The following is a 17,910-nucleotide window of genomic DNA, read 5'->3' as shown; positions in this document are numbered from 1 at the left end:
TTATTTACAACATATTGCGCAACTGCAGGGTCTTGAGACACATGCTAACTCGCAAACTAGAGAGCTAGCGACCTAAACGGTAGCCTCCAAGTTATTTCCTTTAAACTTAAATAGCCAAAAACTTACCACTTCCACACGGATAGGGAGGATAACTATTAACAGTTATTTAACCTTTAACATGAACATTAATCAAATGTAATATTTTTTTTCTGGGTACATGATACCATACAGCATCCATATCAAACTTGCGCGGGCCGCACTAACATGAAACTTTCATATCCAGGCGGGGGCCTCAAACTAGTGTCCTGCGGGCCACATTTGGCCCGCGGGCCGCAGATTTGAGACCCCTGCATTAGTGTAACAATACCACCAACCTAAGCCCACTTTATTGATAATGCATGGAAATCAATGGCTGTGTGAGCTTCCTATGTATGTATTAGAGATCTACAATATGAAATCCACAGCATCAAACAGTGGGTGGAGAGAAGGTTTAGCATCACTCCTCCCCCAAAAAACAAATCCCCCCCTAAATCTACTTTAAGGAGTAAATCCTCTGTTCCTCTGTGCACCCGAAGGGAACAACTGTCCCCACTGAAAGCATTTACTGAATGTAGCAAGTCCTTGTCATGCATAACCGCAATCATAACTTTCATTGTCAGACATTTGTCCAAGTGGACCACCCGTAATGCTACCGAGCGGTCACGCAGCATAAGAAGCCAGGTTCCGTGGAGCATGAAGTAAAAATCCCACGGTCACTTTACTCGGGCTGCCGGCCCACTCTTCACTGAGGATTTATCCATGATTCCGTGGCTTTAAGCGGCCGACTACCGCAAAATATGACCCCTGTTGCTCTGCTGGGGTGTGGAGCAAACAAGTGTAATCTAAAGCCTGCCGCCCCCCCTCCTCAATGCCTCCCGCTGTATAAGCATTGGCATTACTGCCCGGGGTCATATAGACACACAGACGGACATTTGGTTGGATGGGAACACACACAGGAAGGCCAGCTGGCATTAATCCCACACATTCCCCCCTCCCCGTCCATCTTTAAGCCCAGCGCGGGTGGAAGTGTGACGTACGGCAGCCTATACGCAGATGTTACAGCTGCCCGACTTTAACCTACTTTAGAGCTGGTGAATGAAAGGCAGCACGTGAAGCCGCAGAGAGGCATGTGGTGATACTTTGTTAATGGAGGTGTAGTTGCATGAGTTTCATCCTATTTCCATTATAGTCTGCTTCATGTCATTCCATATTGACCCAAACCTGAGACGGTATGTTGATACATTTGTGAATAGATCCAATCCAATGTGGGTCAGCAGAGGCTAAGTTATCTGAACTAGAGCTGGTCCAGTATTGACTGAGTCGTCCAAAATTTGCAAATTTTAGTGGACCAGGACTTGCGGGTATTCGACTTTCCCTGCTGCAGCTAGCTAAATTTACAAAATAAAACTGGTAACATGGCATCAAATACATACATTTATTAACCCCTGCCTTCAAATCAACTCTCTTTTCCACTTCCTGTTTTCTGAGCTGCTTGTTTGCTAACGCTGAGCCAAGCAGTCAAACAACTTCTCAGTTGATGTAGACACCATAGACATGTTGACGTCACCGCCATATTGGATGTGGCAAAAAAAATCGTGAAAAATCGTAATTCATGTTCTTCTTGGAATTGTACCCAGTGGTTTACAGTCTGAACAAGATCTCACTGGATTAGCTTTCACTGGTTACGCTGAAAAAATACATTTGTTGGTATTTTGGCCATAATGACATCATTTTATGCACAGAATTTGTTGACTTTGTGGCATAACGCTGTGGCTTGATACTGCAGTGAAGCTTTCCTGTACTGTACTTCACTCATACTGTACAACTAGCATACCAGCAGTACTATACCTTGCGTGAGAGGAAAGATTTGGCTAGCTTCTAGTTGTAGTTTTAACTACCTCACAGAAGATCTGGGGCTCAAGGAGCTGATTGCTCTGGTTAATCTGTAGTTTTTGGGGAGGATAGGGACCTCCTGCTGGGAGTGCCGTTTTACTATGGGGGTGGTCGTCCTTCCATCACACATCTGCTCAGCATCAGCGCGGTGATAATATTCAAATCGATGCGCCGACTCGGATCTGAGAGCTTCTGCTGTGCTATGTCGGCAGGCCAAAATAATCATCATGCGAGGATTTGATCGGCCTGAGAATGAAACACAGTGACGCTGTTTCTTCTGGCATCTGGACACGGTTAGGTTCAATCCGAGCAGCTCTGTCATAGTTCACCCTCAGGTGACCATGCGGACTAACGCTCTACCTGGAAACTAATTAGAATCCATCCATCTGCATAGTTGTATTGTTCTTTTAAGATGCTAGTGGTGCTTTATTTGCAGAATTGACACAATCAAATAACAGCCTGTGAGCTTTTATGAAACGACGAGTCAAACTGATGTAATAATTCCAAGCAAAGCCACACTAGATACGGCATGATGACCTACCATGCAGATATAGATAGATGACACATATCCAAAGGTTCATTTCCTGACACACACCTCTGCCGCCTGCTGCAGGCGTCTGTCAAATTTGATGGACAGGAAGCAGAATGAATATAATAATCCTCCCTGATAAGAGGGCCGACGTTATTGCGATGTAGATCTGTGTTTACGCTGTGGCAGCGGGTGAGAGCAAATGACTTCTCTGATAAGGTCTTCGGTGAACAGGATGTACATCTGAGGTCCCGCCCCCTGCATGCTGTCAGGGGCGCGACTTATTCACGGATGACCTGTACCATCTGTTGGATCAGACATTTGACCATAGCGCAGAATAAAAAACATATATGTGGATAGAGAGAGTACAGGAAATGAAAGAAAGGTGTGTAAGGATATTTTATGAAGGTAAGAGTGAGGAGGGCGTCCATGTAGTTCTCCATTACAACTCAAGAAGCCAAGAAACACACACGGACCCCTCCCCTCATGTTTTGTATGCGCAGCTAGAGCTCTGTCTTCCATTAACACCTTACCCAGTGACACTCAAGTCAGGTATGTTTAAGAACGTATGCTTTTCAATGCTTTCTGTTGAGGGATGATTTGTTTGTTTACAGTCAAACCTCAAGTAGAAGGGCAGTGAAAATAGACAGTTCGGAATTTGTCCAAAAATATGTATTTTAAGTCGATACTCATATTCACTCTTCACGCTCTGGCTTGCTGCCAAAACGTACCTTCTCAACCTGGTGTGTGTGCACCGCTGTGGAAGCCTATCCCCAATAGTGCTACGAAAACTCAGCATAGACACACTCATTTGTGAATAAATTAAATAAAGAATATCTTTTTAGTCGTCGCTGTTAAAGTCCACTTGCATTAGGACAAGATGAGCCAACCAGATCCAAGAAATTGATGAAGTACATATATTTTTTTTTGTCCGACAAGAACATAATTAAGATTGTACTCTCGTAATGCCTCCTCAGTGCCTTTTGTCTCCCATTTGCCTGGACTCTTGACGGGCAATAATTCCAGGAGAGACGACCTCTCTGTTCACAGTAGAAAACCCATCCCATCCACCTACACACACACACACACACACACACACACACACACTCCCATGGTGATGGGAACACGCAAAGAAGCTTCTGACTCCCTCTTAATCAGCTCCATATGTAGCCTCCTCTCTCAGCTCTTAATAGTGAAGTCTTTTACAAGCTCCTGTTCATTCTCAGGCACATGTACGTGCCAATACTATCTGGGTCGGAGAGTGTTTGTCCCATATTATATTCTATAATGTACACTATCTTTAATCTTCTAATGTTGCCCCACAAAGCGTGTAATCTTGGCAGTCAAAATCAATTCCCGCTCTTTACAAAATCTCTTAAGCTCTTAAACAACACCATTGGGCGACGACTGTTGAGTCGTAAATCTTTGCAGACACACAAAGGAGACATATTTTTGTTTAAGACAGCCTGCAAGACATTTGGATGGGCTCAATCCGGTCTGGCTCGATGCTTTTATAGCAATGGATCCCCCCTCCCCACCCCCCCACGCTTACAGCACACATGAACAGGAAATCAAGACTTTTCCAAAATGACTTGAAAACAAAGACAAGATTGAATTAATTATGGGGTGTTTTGTTTAGTAGAGTGATGGATTCCTTTGACGATTTTAGATTTTTATGCCCATGAAAAATGTGCCTGTTGCACATCCACACAAAGATTGAATTACATTTTTATCATTGACTATAATAATAATTATAGATACATATATCCCTATAGATGGGAGGGAAACATCCCCACCTCCAAATGGTGCACAACCCCAAGTGACTGTGTGGTGCCCTCCCACACGGTGCACCCGGAGCCACAACAAAGTGAGTGAACCCTAATCACACGACTTCCCCTTGACCCACTAATTCCCCCCCAGAACCGCAATGCTCGATGCCAAGAAGTCACACATACAGTGAGTGCATTCAGGCTCTTCCAAATGCTGTCTTGTGTTGGGAGTTTTTCCCAGGGGTCTATAAGCTTTAGGTGTGCATCATTCCTAAGTGCACACTAAAAGGCCCTTACAGACAAAACAGTAGCTAAGTGGTTAGATACTACTTGCGAATTTAGCACTAGAACCATGCACCTCACCTGATGTAACCAGGAAGTAACAAAGTAAAGGCTACTTGCTAGAAATTCCATATTACATGAGGACACATGACTACTAAAATAAATAATAATAATAATGAAGCCTAGTCTGCAGTGCAAATAAAACACAGCGCCGCATTTTATTCTGCGCATAAATAAGTCTTGACTTCCTCATCAATGACAACCCTCACTGAAATAGAAGCCAGGCCGTATTTAAAGCTGCGGTACAGAGTAATTGTGTTGTTTTTGTTGTAGGGTTCTTACAGTTCCTACATGCAATAGACCCTATTTATTTATTATTCTATGCTAAAATGTGCCTGATGTATTGTATTGTACATGCTTACAAAGGCCATTAAGTCCAAGAACCTGAGTCAGCGCTAGAGGTGGTCTATGAATCCCATGGTGTGTCATTTCATATGCTTTGCTCTGTTTTTCTCACATTTAAACATATGTTGCACAGTTTGCACATGCAATATAATCATATATAAATAAATAGTTTAAATGTACACAAATGCTGTTATGAAAGCAGCAGAGCCCCATCAAATGTGAGTGAATAGCATTGAATGTGACACAGTGATGCACAGGAATGCGACATAGTGTTGTGTATCTGCTCTCAGTTGACAGGCTCCTCTTGTTGTTGGCGGCAGTTTCCATTGCCGGTGGTGACAAACTTATCTCCCGTTTGCGTGTGATACCAGCCCGACCCGGAATGAAGGTGTGCATGTGAGCAATGTTAAGTGATGTGTGCAGCGGCGACCGTGCGAGTTTAGCGAGCGAGAGTCAGGCGAAGCTCGTCATCAGATGAACATTTATGGTAAGTTATCTGAATAATTCATTTCAGAGCAGGACTGTTTCCAGACAGATCACAAACGCCGTGTCTCGGCACTCTTTTGACAGTCACATGATCAACACGGACCGCGAGGGTGTATATTTGTAGGTGTAAGGTGTTTTTGGGTGCAATTTGGCACATGTCAGTCATAGCTTAGAGCAGGGGTCTCAAACTCAATTTACTTGGGGGCCACTAGAGCTCGGGTCTGGGTGAGACTGGGCCGCATTAGGTTTTACAAAAAAAAACCCAAAAAATTTAAAAAACTTTGCTTTGGTTCCAATTTTCTACAAGAAAAGCTCTGATAAAACATTCCACTGTTCTCAAATATCTTACTTTTAACTTTTCTACACAAAATAAGATGAAAAATAAACAAATCAAGAATAAAGAAAATCAATCAATCAGTAATAAATATAATAATAATAATAAAACGGCAAATAATAAAAACTTAAGAAACCACATATAGTTGGTGGGTAGACAATTTTTTTTTTCAGATTAAAATGAACAAAGCATTATTAGAGCCCTGTAGACATGACAAAACACGACTATAGTCACATTTATACTCTTTTTATTTACAACATATTGCGCAACTGCAGGGTCTTGAGACACATGCTAACTCGCAAACTAGAGAGCTAGCAACCTAAACGTTATTTCCTTTAAACTTAAATAGCCAAAAACTTACCACTTCCACACGGATAGGGAGGATAACTATTAACAGTTATTTAACCTTTAACATGAACATTAATCAAACGTAATAATTTGTTCTGGGTACATGATACCATACAGCATCCATATCAGACTTGCGCGGGCCGCACTAACATTAAACTTTCATATCAAGGCGGGGGCCTCAAACTAGTGTCCTGCGGGCCACATTTGGCCCGCGGGCCGCGTGTTTGAGACCCCTGGCTTAGAGCGTTCTACCACCTTTTGTGAGGTAAATCAATCACTGAACAGAAGTATTGGAGCATCCAGCATAAGTTAATGAGTTTATCTCATCTCCTGATTGAATAATTCATAATACAACGTGAAGATTAAGAATGTCCAAAGGTTACTTTTTGCTACATTTCATCTCACTCAGCATCCAAGACACTAAAAAGCCTTTTCACCCCAATATGATTAATATGCACTGGCACTTTGTCTTAATGACCATGCATTTTTAAACATAAGTACAGTAAAGCTTAATGAAATGAGTACATTCCAATCGAGGCTTGACGTTTTGAAATGTGGAAGTGGGAGATGAGGATGCCTGCTACACGGCTGTCGCTAATCGCTCACAGTTTAACTGACAAAACTGTTATCAGACTGTTTACATTCGCTTTCAAGGTGGTTGGGATTATCTGGCCGGGAGTATACCGTGTGTGTGATAAGAGAGTGGGTAGTGGTCCAAGACACCATACTGGTGTGACAGGTAAAGGTTCCGTAGCATTGTTCGGTCTCACAATAGTGCACTGGAAGTGTGTGGCCTTTTAGAATGTTGACGCTGGAAGCCAGTTGTTGTGTGTCGGTTGCTTTAATGCTAATGAGCTGTGTTGTTTATTGTTTGTCCACACCCGTCTCTGCAGAGTGCTTGGGTCCGAGAAGTGCAATGGTGCGCTTTGATGCATGTTTACTCTGTACATGTCCAATGCAATAGATGCCAATAGATGCTAACCCTCACATACAACTACATAACATTAGCATTAGCACTAGCACTAGCGCAGCTATATGAGCTACAGAGCCAACATTACCGTTACATCAAGCGGGGTTAGCCTATTTGCTGGAGCTAAATCAAACTTACAATTTAGCAAGTTGGTTGGTGATTGGCAGAGCACCATGCTTTTAAGATGTGTAGCAAAGCCTGTTTTTTTTGGGGGGGGGGGGCTGTATAGTGGTTGGCGGATCCACCATGAGGAAAGGGCGCCTCTTTTCTCAAAAATAGCAAGCACAAGTGAGGGAGATGATAGAGTTTTGTCTCATATGATGGTCATATTATTATTACCATGTCATTAAAAAGTCAATTTTGCATAAAAAGGGACCTTGGTCGCTCTACTTATGGAGCTTACATAAGAGGGGCAACATAAGAGGAACTACGCCACTGCAAAGCACAATAATAAACATTGTAATACATACAATTTTATATGTGAAGTTAAACTTTGGGGTTCACATATCATGTAAAATAATAAATAAAATAATAAGTATAATAAATAAAATGTGTCACACTATTCTGCAGCATTTGGTGACACTGGATTTCATCACATTGGTGACTTTTGGAAGAAGGAAGAAAAAAAAAAGCTTGTCTGGCTGCCATCCCATTTATCTTATCAATTCCCACCAGTTTGCAGACTTCAAATGCAGGATTTTAAAGCTTAGCAGGAAGGCTTCAAACAGACGGAAGGGGGAAATGTTTTTCAATGTTTGCACAAAAAGTGCTTCATTTTGAACTGCAACGACGCACACGTATAGCGTCCATCCATCCATGCCTGCAAGCTGGTGTCAAAAGGGGGGTGAAAAAAAAACCCTTACCGTGATTGTCTTCATCCATGTTGGTTGTAGTGGAGACAAGGCAGTGTTGCACAAGGTGTGTCTGAATGAAACCTCCTCTTAAATGAATATCTTGTCTTTCCCTTTCTCCTTTCTTTCAAACGTGGGCTCCTGTCGTTGACAAGCCGGCGTGTGTGAGCCTGGTCCGGGTCAGACGTCTTGGCTGGAGAGCAGGCAGATGATGATGATGATGATGATGATGATGGCGAAATGAAAGGTGTGGATAACGGCGAGTCTGTGTGGAAATGATGGTGAGATCCTTAATTGTGATGTGAGATGTGTGAAATTGAAATGTGTGTCCGCGATGCGATGAGACTGTGGAGCCTCTCCGTGATTCATCCCTCTGCGAGTCTCTCCACATTCGCTTCGCTGCAACAGCCGCTACGTCATCAAGCCCCGCCCCATCAAACAATAGACACACACACACACAAACACACACACGTTCTCTGTTAAACGAATGAGGACGTTTGAAGAGCTTATTGTGGAAATGTAGTGTCGTGGAACTTTTAGTGTTGGAAAATAATAATAAATGATCATTGTATCTAATATACTACAATATTGCTAATATTTGGGCAATTTTACCTTAAACAAATGGAGTGTTCAAATGACTTGCAAAGTAAGATAGATAACTATTTATATTGACTCAATACAGTATACAAGTAATACAATAATACAATAGTAATACATTCATTCATTCATTTTCTACCGCTTATCCTCACGAGGGTCGAGGGGGTTGCTGGAGCCTATCCCAGCTGTCTTCAGGCGAGAGGCGGGGTACACCGTGGACTGGTGGCCAGCCAATCACAGGGCACATATAGACAAACAACCATTCACACTCACATTCATACCTATGGACAATTTGGAGTCGCTAATTAACCTAGCATGTTTTTGGAATGTGGGAGGAAACCGGAGTAAAACCGGAGAAAACCCACGCATGCACGGGGAGAACATGCCAACTCCACACTGGAATTGAACCCTGGTCTCCTAGCTGTGAGCTGTGGTGCCCGTTCCAACCATTCATCATTTAGAATTGTTTTCTGCATGTAGAACTAATTATTCTGTACCCAGAGAAAACCCGCACAGAGATGGCAGAGGGTGGAATTGAACCCTGGTCTCCTAGCTGCGAGGTCTGCGCGCTAACCACTCTACCGCCATGCCGCCCAATGGTGATGCCCGATGGTGGCCTCCTGGTCTGTGGTTGCATGAGTGCCGCTGGCACTGGGGAGAAAAGGTAGTGTACTATTGGCATTCTAAAGCATTCCAGTTACTACCTGTACAGTTCTGCTGAATTCCATGCCCGCAAGATCAGATAATGATGCTCTCATTAAGGGGATCATGTACTTTTTTTGTTTTTCAAACTTCATACTTTCATGTTTACCTCAGTGAACCGTAGCTCCCTCAAAGCATACCACACTAACACCACTGATGGGATCTTCCTGGGAAAAGCAGGCATGAGTCACGAGCTCGCTCGGGCAGGGACATTACAGGAAGTGGTGCTCAAACTGCCATCATGTGCCTCCATCATTGTCTGGAGAGATGTGTGACTAAGAAGCACATTTACTTGGATATCTATCTCTCTCTATATAGCTAAATTATCCTTTCATCCAACATCCTAATTGTTATTTTTTCCCACTTCAGGCATAAACACATTATGTTTTACACATTGTGGGCAAGTCACAGGATATGCGGAGCATGTGACTATGTCATTCCTCTGCTCTATGCTTCCTCTCTGGGAAAACAAAGCCATATGAGACACTTTGGCAGCACCACAGAAAGAGGTCCTTGGTTCCAGTTCTAAATTAAAAGTGACAGGAATTGATACATTCATTCACAATGTACGTTGTATTTACCATGCGGATAAGAAGCAAATATCATGCAGGAGTCAAAATGAGGACATTGTGCACAGGAATCCAAATATGAGTCATTCATTCTCTGTGATTAATTTTTGACCCATAAGCTCAGACTCATGTCGTTGTGTTTCTTTTTTCACGAAGAAAAGGCTAACTTTGGATGGATGTGCTGCATGTTTCACCCGAAGCAGACCCCCCACGGGGCGATACGTGTCAGCCACATTAGGATATGTCATGAACACGTTGGAGGAGACGAGCATGAAGTGACCCTGCAGAGCTTGCGGATGACCATGTTCATGTGCGGCTAGGCTGAGCACACGCATGCAGGCTCATACGGTCAGGTCGCCTACAATCATTCTAATAATAAGACTGCAGAAATTCACTAGACCAACAAAAAAAAAACAGTCAAGTATTGTGCATGTGTTGTGTGTTTTAAATTACACTCCAAAAAACTTTGGGAAAAGCTTCTCAAACACTTTCCCAAAGCTTTTGAAATAAGAAATTCTTCTTTTCTTTCATACAAAGAGCTGTTGACAATCCCTCTGGGAAATGTCGACGATTAAACCCTCGGGTGGAGAGATGGAATACACACAGACAAACAAAACTAATCACATTGCAGCAACGTTTCATCAAAATGACCACAGAGTCATAACAAGTATTTATCACAAACAGATGCATATTTGCAAAGTCTTTTTGCAGCTAATTTCTCATTGCTGTGGCTGATGAACAACTGTTCTCTTTTTTTATGTGTTCTTTGGTCGAATGGATGACCGCTAGCATGAATTTAAAAAATGCATACTGTCAGTATACAAGTTATGGGTGTATACAGTACACATAGAAAAGGGTGTATACAGTACACAGCCACAACAGCATGACATCCCGTCCTCCTGTCACACACTGCTGTGGGATGGCATTCTGCTCCTCATCCAATAGTTGCTGCAAGTTGAGCCGATTCCGCAATGTATACAATTGTTTGTATATACATACAATTGATGTATTTTTCTTTTGTGTGTATGTGCTGCCATATTGTTATCACGTTGCATTCTATGCTCAGATAAACATAGGTTTGTGACTAGTTCAAAAATGAATTTTCTATGACACAAATTATTATTTCTTGGCTGTTCAAGGCTGAAATAACCTCAGGAAAAAAAAAGTCCACTATATAAATGCACGGGGCCTGCAATCCACATTTTCAACCAGTAGATGGCAGCATTTGACTGTCCATGTCTGACTGGATGTGCTTCTCACAGATTCTCCGGCTTCATCTCCCTAGTGATGGGAAATTCGTCTCTTTTAAGAGAACCGCTCTTTTGACTCTGTTCATTAATGGCTCGGTACCTCAATATATCTTAACCCCTCGATTGAGCCTCTGGAAATGTCCCCACATTAATGAGTTTTAAATCGCATCTTAAAAAATGCATTGCGATCTCTGTCAGTCATGTATTCCTTTTACATATTATTTTTATTTTACTGTTTTAGCTATTGCAGCACATCCACAGTACAGTACATAGACTTTGGTCTTGCCAGAATCCATAATTTATGACAATTTCAGTGGTTGTATTGCTTAGTAATGTTTTATTATTGCGTCTTTTGTCGACATGTTTGATGTATTTGCTACTTTTGTGACGTTTATAAAGTGTAAATGTAACTGCCCGCCCCCAGCTCAGCCGAGACAAGCAAATGACGCCACACATATTGACCAATCACGTGTAGCCAGGGGGAAAAACGGCTCATATCAAAGAGCCAGTTCTAAGAGCCGTTTCGCAACTGACACATCACTATCTCCCACACACTGTGGGCGTTTTTCCTTTTAAGCTTCACTCCAGAGTTTTTTTTTCTCCCCTTTGGGTGTTGTCTTACTTTTAGCATAATTTGTAAATGTCTACTTAGACTTGCTGAGTTTGATCGCGCTTGATTTTATTTATAACTTTATTCAAACGGTGCCACGAGCGCCTCATTCTGTGGACGCTTGACTTTTTAAAGCGAGACGGGACTTGTTGATTTTCGACTGCCATTAGCCGGCTAAGCTAATTGAGCTCCAGCGGCTAGCAAAACTCCTCGATGCAGGCCATTAAGTGTGTGGTAGTGGGTGATGGGTGAGTCTGACTTTATTTGTTTAGCTTTTTTACGTTCTACTAAAACAGACACCTAATCAACTATGAACGCAGTCGAGCACTAAGTTGTTTTTTTTTATTAGCATGACCCAGTTGGCTAGCGGCTAACAAGCTGCCAACATGAGCGACAGCTGTTGTTGAGCCATTTCTGAATCGACATAGGTCAGGCAGATTTATCCTAAAGTTACACAGCACCTCATGTAGTTATATCTTGTATATGAATTAAAACTATGTGCTTCGTGTTATTAGTTGTGCTGCATTGAGTGTCCATAAGTAGCCACACGGCATAGTATACCCTTGAGACAGCCATCTGTTAACTTTGTAATTATGCCTACGTGAACAAGTGTCAATCATAACAAAAAACCTATAAAGCTTAACTTTTGTATGTCATTACGTTGTTACAAATGTATGATTCTTGAATTCTTTAACATGGTTATTTAGTATCATTACATTCAGGTTCATTATTTGGATAAAAAGGGGATGTAAATAAACAAAACACCTTTTGATATTAAACCTCGCTTTAATGGTGTGTTCTGACCTTATTTATAACTGTTGATGTTCCTTTTATCAGGGCTGTGGGTAAGACATGCCTGCTCATCAGCTACACTACCAATGCCTTCCCTGGAGAGTACATCCCGACAGTGTAAGCAAAACACACAACACTATGTCATAAATCATTTTCATATCAAATGTTTTTTCTTCACTTCGTCTTGTGACGTCTACCTTCAGCTTTGACAACTACTCTGCCAATGTGATGGTGGACGGGAAGCCGGTGAACCTCGGGTTATGGGATACAGCGGGACAGGAGGACTACGACCGACTCAGGCCGCTCTCCTACCCACAGACAGTATGTAGACTAGCAGCGCTATGTGTTTATGCCTTCAGCTCGCCACCAGCCCTCCTGACTCGTTGGCAAGCCAGACTAGCGTGTGCGCACTCGGCAATGTGGAGCCTTGTATCCATAGTACCTATACACGGTCTGGAAGTGCAGCTGAAGGAAGTGAATGGAACCCTTGTTTACTACCTTTTGTCTTCTCGACAACTATGCCTCTGTGCCTCAGAGTGGGAGTCAGTCTTAACATAGTTTTGCTCAGATTGTGTGAACCTTTGGACTATGATAATGATGTTCTAGCATTGTGTGTGATCTACACTTTGTTACCACAACAATTCAGTACTCCCACACAGTCCAAACTCAGTTCTCTTCAGCTTTTGCAAAAAAATGATAATGCTCAGTTTTGATGAACACCACCAAGAGAGTTATTCATGTAACTGTATCTTGATTATTCCTTTTAATATGCAGAAGTGGAGACTTCTTCCCGTACATGTTGCTAAACAAGTTATCCAAAGTAGCAACACAAGTTTTATTTCAGTTTTATTTTAGCAATGAAATGCAGCGATATGCTAGCGCTGAGCTGTTTTTATGTCTTTTTATGCAGAATATAATGTATGTGCCTGAAGACATCTCACACTGATCTTTTTTTTTCCCCTCCAAGGATGTCTTCCTGATTTGCTTCTCACTGGTCAGCCCTGCCTCTTTTGAAAACGTTCGTGCTAAGGTGAGAAAAGGCTTTCATATTGTAAGATGAATGTTTTACCATCATGAAATTTGTGTTTTTGGATGTACAGTGGAACCTCGAATGTTTTGATTTGGAATCATATTTTCTAATCATATTTTCTAATCGGGGAAAAATGGAATACTTAACTGATGTGTACTCAATTTAGTAACTTTTGTATCAGATGTGGTTAACGCAAAGACTAAATGCAGTTTTTGCAGCATAGTTATCCTTCTATTATTAGTATTATTGTTGTCAATTTAGCCATATTACTATGTAGTTAAATATCCGATTCTATGGTCATCATCACATTTTTTCACTTTGCCATAAATGGTACCACTCTGTGGTTGCATCACAAAAAAAAAGCAAAACTCACTTGGAGTTTTTCAAATTCCAAATGGTATGAATTTTGGCTTCAGAGGTTTCATTGCTGCTTTAATTCACTCGATGTCTTTGTCCACCAGTGGTACCCTGAGGTGAGACATCACTGCCCCAACACCCCCATCATCCTGGTGGGCACTAAGCTCGACCTGAGAGACGACAAGGACACCATCGAGAAGCTCAAGGAGAAGAAACTCACGCCCATCATCTACCCTCAGGGCTTGGCCATGGCGAAAGAAATAAGTTAGTCACACGCACACACACACACACATGCCCATTCAAAGATACAGTGGAACTTGCGCAGTCGAATGCCCTTAAAAGTCAGGTCTGATTCTGATTTTAACTAATTTGTACACTGGGAAGTAAAAAATGTTAAAGAAAAAGGAGCTGGCTGTCATGAGACGCCCAATTCAGATTGGGTCTACGAGACAATGGTAATGGTTTGATTTATTTGAACATGCACAGTCATTCCCTACTGAGACTGCTGGCCCCACCAACCTGACCTGAACAAGCCGAGGAGATTTTCTAATTTTTATGAATTTTACTCACCAGGCGCTGTGAAGTATCTGGAGTGTTCAGCTTTGACGCAGCGCGGCCTTAAGACAGTGTTTGACGAAGCCATCCGGGCGGTCCTGTGCCCCCCGCCCGTCAAGAAGAGGAGGAGGAAGTGCAGAATTTTGTAAAGGCAAGAGCACCGCTGCAGTCCTAACGAAAGAGTCTGTTGGCTGTCATCGTTGCTCATACCGGCACGCTGATCTGACCAGAGGAGCTCCTGGTAAATTCTTTAGTTTGATCCGTAAGCGTCCAGTCAATTCTATTTTCATTTAGGAATTATGAAGAAAGTGAGGATTTTTACACAAGTGATTTTTATGAAGAAATTCACCTTTATACAGAAATTCCTGCTGCCTTCATGACATCAAACTCTGAGAAGACAAATGAGAATGTTTGATAGCATCCCTTGACAGACAGGCGGTGGTAAAAAAACGGCTTTTTTAGCAGAATAATTTCCTGTCAATTTCTGGATAAGTGAGCGAAGGACCTTTTGTTTACCCTCTAACACTATAAATGTTCCTTTTGGTCGTTACTTGCAGTCATACATCAAGCATACAACGTTATGAAGGAACCGGTTTGGTAGTTGAAACTACTTAAAGTATTGTACGCATAAAATGTCAGTATTTCAACACTAATTGAAAGCGTCTGCATCACTAAGGTGCGGATACGCTCGGCTTTTATTTGTTGTGCGTTCCTGTGGTTAACATGTCACATTTCTCTTTAAGACTTAAAAACATTTTTTTTTTTTAATTCTTAGTACTGTCATGACATTCAGATATTGCTGCGTTTCATTATCAGCCAGCGTGTGTCGTACAGCGTAACATTTAAATCCTTTTATTTTCACTTCATCAATGGCTGAATCTGAACTCAATTTAACAGTGTTTCAGTGGTGCACACTTGCTTAATATGGTATGATTGTTTTTTTAAGTAAATAAAGACTTAAAAATACAATCCCGTTATGATTGTTTTAATAATTCATTTGGCATTCAATGCAGTATGCTTGTCTCACATAGGGCACAGTTTTAAACTTCTTGACTTGCTTTCCATTGGTCAAACACCAACTTGGCACTCACTGCATCCTGAACCGCCATTCCTGAAAAAACACAAGACGTCATCCTTAAAAGAAAACCGTGACGTGGTCACATTTAAAGTATCAGGTGGTGCTCACCCAGGGATTTAAACACAGTCGTCTTCTCTCTGAGCGCAGGTTTTGTTCCATTGATAACTTCTCCAAGCTCGGCAAACACCTTAGCCTGCATCAGAAATGTACATAAAGTATGTATATAGTTAATGGTACGTGTATGTCTTAATTAAATTAATTAGTTAGTGTCTGACCCCAGAGAGGAGGATGTCACCAGACTCGGTCATGGCTCCCTCCCTGCTGTCAACATAGATGACCGCCTCCTTCATCAGCACATCATCAAGCTCCCGCCAGCGTGAACTGCAAGCTCCCACCGCTGCCCGACAAGTCGTTTAGTCGTTAGTAATTAGTTTCCCTACATGAACTTTGAATTCCTCAACTCCTCACCTGCCACGTGGGCTCCCGGTTTGACCCACTGTCCAAAGAGCACCGGCTCTGAACTTGACGTTACGGTCACGATGACGTCGGCTCCCTTCACTGCCGTCTCCGCCGAGTCGCAGATGTTTACAGGTCCGCCGGCTGAACTTTGAAACCTTTCTGTCCCTTGTTTCCTGTGGCCCCACACTCGCACCTTTTAGTTGAACATAAATGAGCATCATAAACTGCTTTATGTTCTAGTTAGCCTCATCAGGCTGTTGTGTTACTTTGTGTTATAAAGTACACAAAGTAAGATAAAACATTAACATATCTAGCTGAAAGGTTGAAGATTGATACAACTTCCGTTCAAATCAGGATAAAGGTCCACATTCCAGAATGTAAGAACTGTCCCAAACCCAACCGTTGGTGCCACTGTACATTTTGTATACGGTTATCTTTCATACCTCCTTGAATGAAAATGTCTCAGTGAAGACATTGTAATGACTGAGGGCCTGTTGTCCTGTTCCCAAGATGGCCAGCACCTCTGCTTGATGAGGCATCAGCAGCTGTACGAAGACAGTAACCAAAGTTTTGCCAATATTTACATCGACAAACTGAAAGTGAAGCGTAAACCTTTGCAGAGATGGCAGACACCGCAGCCGTCCTCATGCACGTGATGACATTTCCTTCCATCACCTGCAGACGGACATGAAAATAACACAGTCATGCACAGTAGATGTTTGTCGTGTACCACCTGAGTGTTACTCACGGCCTTCAAGTTTCCAATTTCAGGGTCCAGCAGCACCACTGTGGCCTGAATCGATGGCAGTGTGGAGTCTTTCTCTCGTGTGTAGGAACACACAAACTTTGTGCACAGGACTCCGTCGTTTTCCATGTATGAAGGCATCAATCCCAAGCCACTGTTAAAGTTGTAGAGTCATAAAAAGTATTCATCTTGTGGTGGGCTGTTGGCCTCAACACTTGACCAATTTAACACCAATGTGTATTTTTTTTAATTACCAATTAGAGTTCTCCCTTGCATTTAAAGTCTTTTAGGAATTAGTTTTGCAGGGTTTTGCACTCGGCTTTCAATTTCACCTCCCCTTTTCTTGTTCATTAATTTCCAATTATGAGAAGGAAAGTAGACTCACAAACTGTTTCCAAGTTACAAAATGTATTAAAAATATGTCAGACAATAGAATTGCAACTTTCTGAGCTCCATGGCAATGTCTCTCCAACCCCATTGGTTGCTCTTCCCATCTTTTCTTGATGCCCCACCCAGACCATGGTGCCAGTCTCTTCCAAGATAACTTTGTTGTGCATTTCATCATTTGACAAAGCTTGTGACTCCAGCAGGTGACAGTTGGAGATGATGATTGGACGCTGATGTGATGACATTCTTCGGCCTTATTTTGGCTGGAAAGAACCTTTCAGCATCAACCGCAGAACAATGTGTTCTTTCACTTAGTCTACCAAACACTAGTAGGGAGTCTCCACAAGGAGGCTGAAGAGCTCCATGCAGCTCCTGAGCCATGGTTTGCCAACCCCTGTGCTAGCCATAAAGTGCATGTATTTGATTTCAAATGCTCCAAACAGCTGGTCTCCCTATCGCACCTCTGCAAAGTTCAAGCAAGCAACTCAAGCTAGTTCACTGATTATTAATTTTGTGTGTTTTAGAGGTGGGTCGGCATATTATTACATAACTAAATCAACCTACCCTTTCAGTTTCTGCAGAGGCAGAGTGGTCCGCACAGGTTGGATCACCTCCGCTGGGTCTCTTGTGGAAAATTTGGCCAAGGCTTCCTCCAGACGAGGGATCAAGTCCTTGTAGTGTAGCAGTCGAGCAATTTGATGCTCCAACATGAAAAGTGGCTGTTCGGCCATGGCGGTCCGCTACGTTTGCTCCAGGTTTGCACCAGACAGCGAATGCTTGCTCTGCTCTGAGTGCCTGTTGCGTTCAAGAGCAGCAGCTTTTGTAAGGAAATATTGAAACGCCCCGCAACCCTAGTGACGACAAGCGGTATAT

General features: G+C 42.4%; 3 protein-coding genes across 8 annotated transcripts in view; 1 reads left to right on the top strand and 2 right to left on the bottom strand.

Annotated features, from left to right (window-relative positions):
* Positions 1 to 8,319, bottom strand: part of cyth3a (cytohesin 3a) — a 20,999-nt gene extending 12,680 nt beyond the window's left edge. For both annotated transcript variants that reach the window (XR_009120801.1, XM_058062448.1), the window contains exon 1: positions 7,919 to 8,319. Coding sequence is in view for 1 of the 2 variants with exons in the window: in XM_058062448.1 (XP_057918431.1) it covers positions 7,919 to 7,937 (19 nt within the window). In the remaining variant the exon portion in view is untranslated. The remainder of the gene's footprint in view (positions 1 to 7,918) is intronic.
* rac1a (Rac family small GTPase 1a) overlaps positions 1 to 15,337 on the top strand; it is a 22,671-nt gene extending 7,334 nt beyond the window's left edge. For 2 of the 5 annotated variants that reach the window (XM_058062452.1, XM_058062451.1), the window contains 7 exons: positions 8,062 to 8,153; positions 9,005 to 9,167; positions 12,472 to 12,543; positions 12,630 to 12,747; positions 13,394 to 13,456; positions 13,918 to 14,077; positions 14,387 to 15,337. In XM_058062452.1, coding sequence (XP_057918435.1) covers positions 8,147 to 8,153; positions 9,005 to 9,167; positions 12,472 to 12,543; positions 12,630 to 12,747; positions 13,394 to 13,456; positions 13,918 to 14,077; positions 14,387 to 14,517 — 714 coding nt within the window. In that variant the 5' untranslated portion in view covers positions 8,062 to 8,146 and the 3' untranslated portion in view covers positions 14,518 to 15,337. Of the gene's footprint in view, positions 1 to 8,061; positions 8,188 to 9,004; positions 9,168 to 11,540; positions 11,883 to 12,471; positions 12,544 to 12,629; positions 12,748 to 13,393; positions 13,457 to 13,917; positions 14,083 to 14,386 lie in introns of those variants that run through there. The other 3 variants (XM_058062454.1, XM_058062455.1, XM_058062456.1) reach the window with 3 other exon arrangements.
* Positions 15,333 to 17,832, bottom strand: crym (crystallin, mu). The gene is made up of 8 exons (XM_058062450.1): positions 17,602 to 17,832; positions 16,654 to 16,804; positions 16,518 to 16,580; positions 16,349 to 16,450; positions 15,915 to 16,098; positions 15,722 to 15,843; positions 15,555 to 15,639; positions 15,333 to 15,479 (listed from the first exon to the last, which is right to left on the bottom strand). Exons 1-8 carry the CDS (start codon positions 17,766 to 17,768, stop codon positions 15,409 to 15,411), a joined length of 945 nt encoding a protein of 314 aa, XP_057918433.1. The 5' UTR covers positions 17,769 to 17,832; the 3' UTR covers positions 15,333 to 15,408.
* Positions 17,833 to 17,910: the final 78 nt, after the last annotated feature.

The sequence above is a fragment of the Doryrhamphus excisus genome, chromosome 22 (genome assembly GCF_030265055.1).
Source record: "Doryrhamphus excisus isolate RoL2022-K1 chromosome 22, RoL_Dexc_1.0, whole genome shotgun sequence".
In the NCBI taxonomy this organism is placed as follows: Eukaryota; Metazoa; Chordata; class Actinopteri; order Syngnathiformes; family Syngnathidae; genus Doryrhamphus; species Doryrhamphus excisus.
The sequence above is the reverse complement of the archived record's forward strand: the minus strand, read 5'-3'. Positions and strand labels throughout refer to the sequence as shown.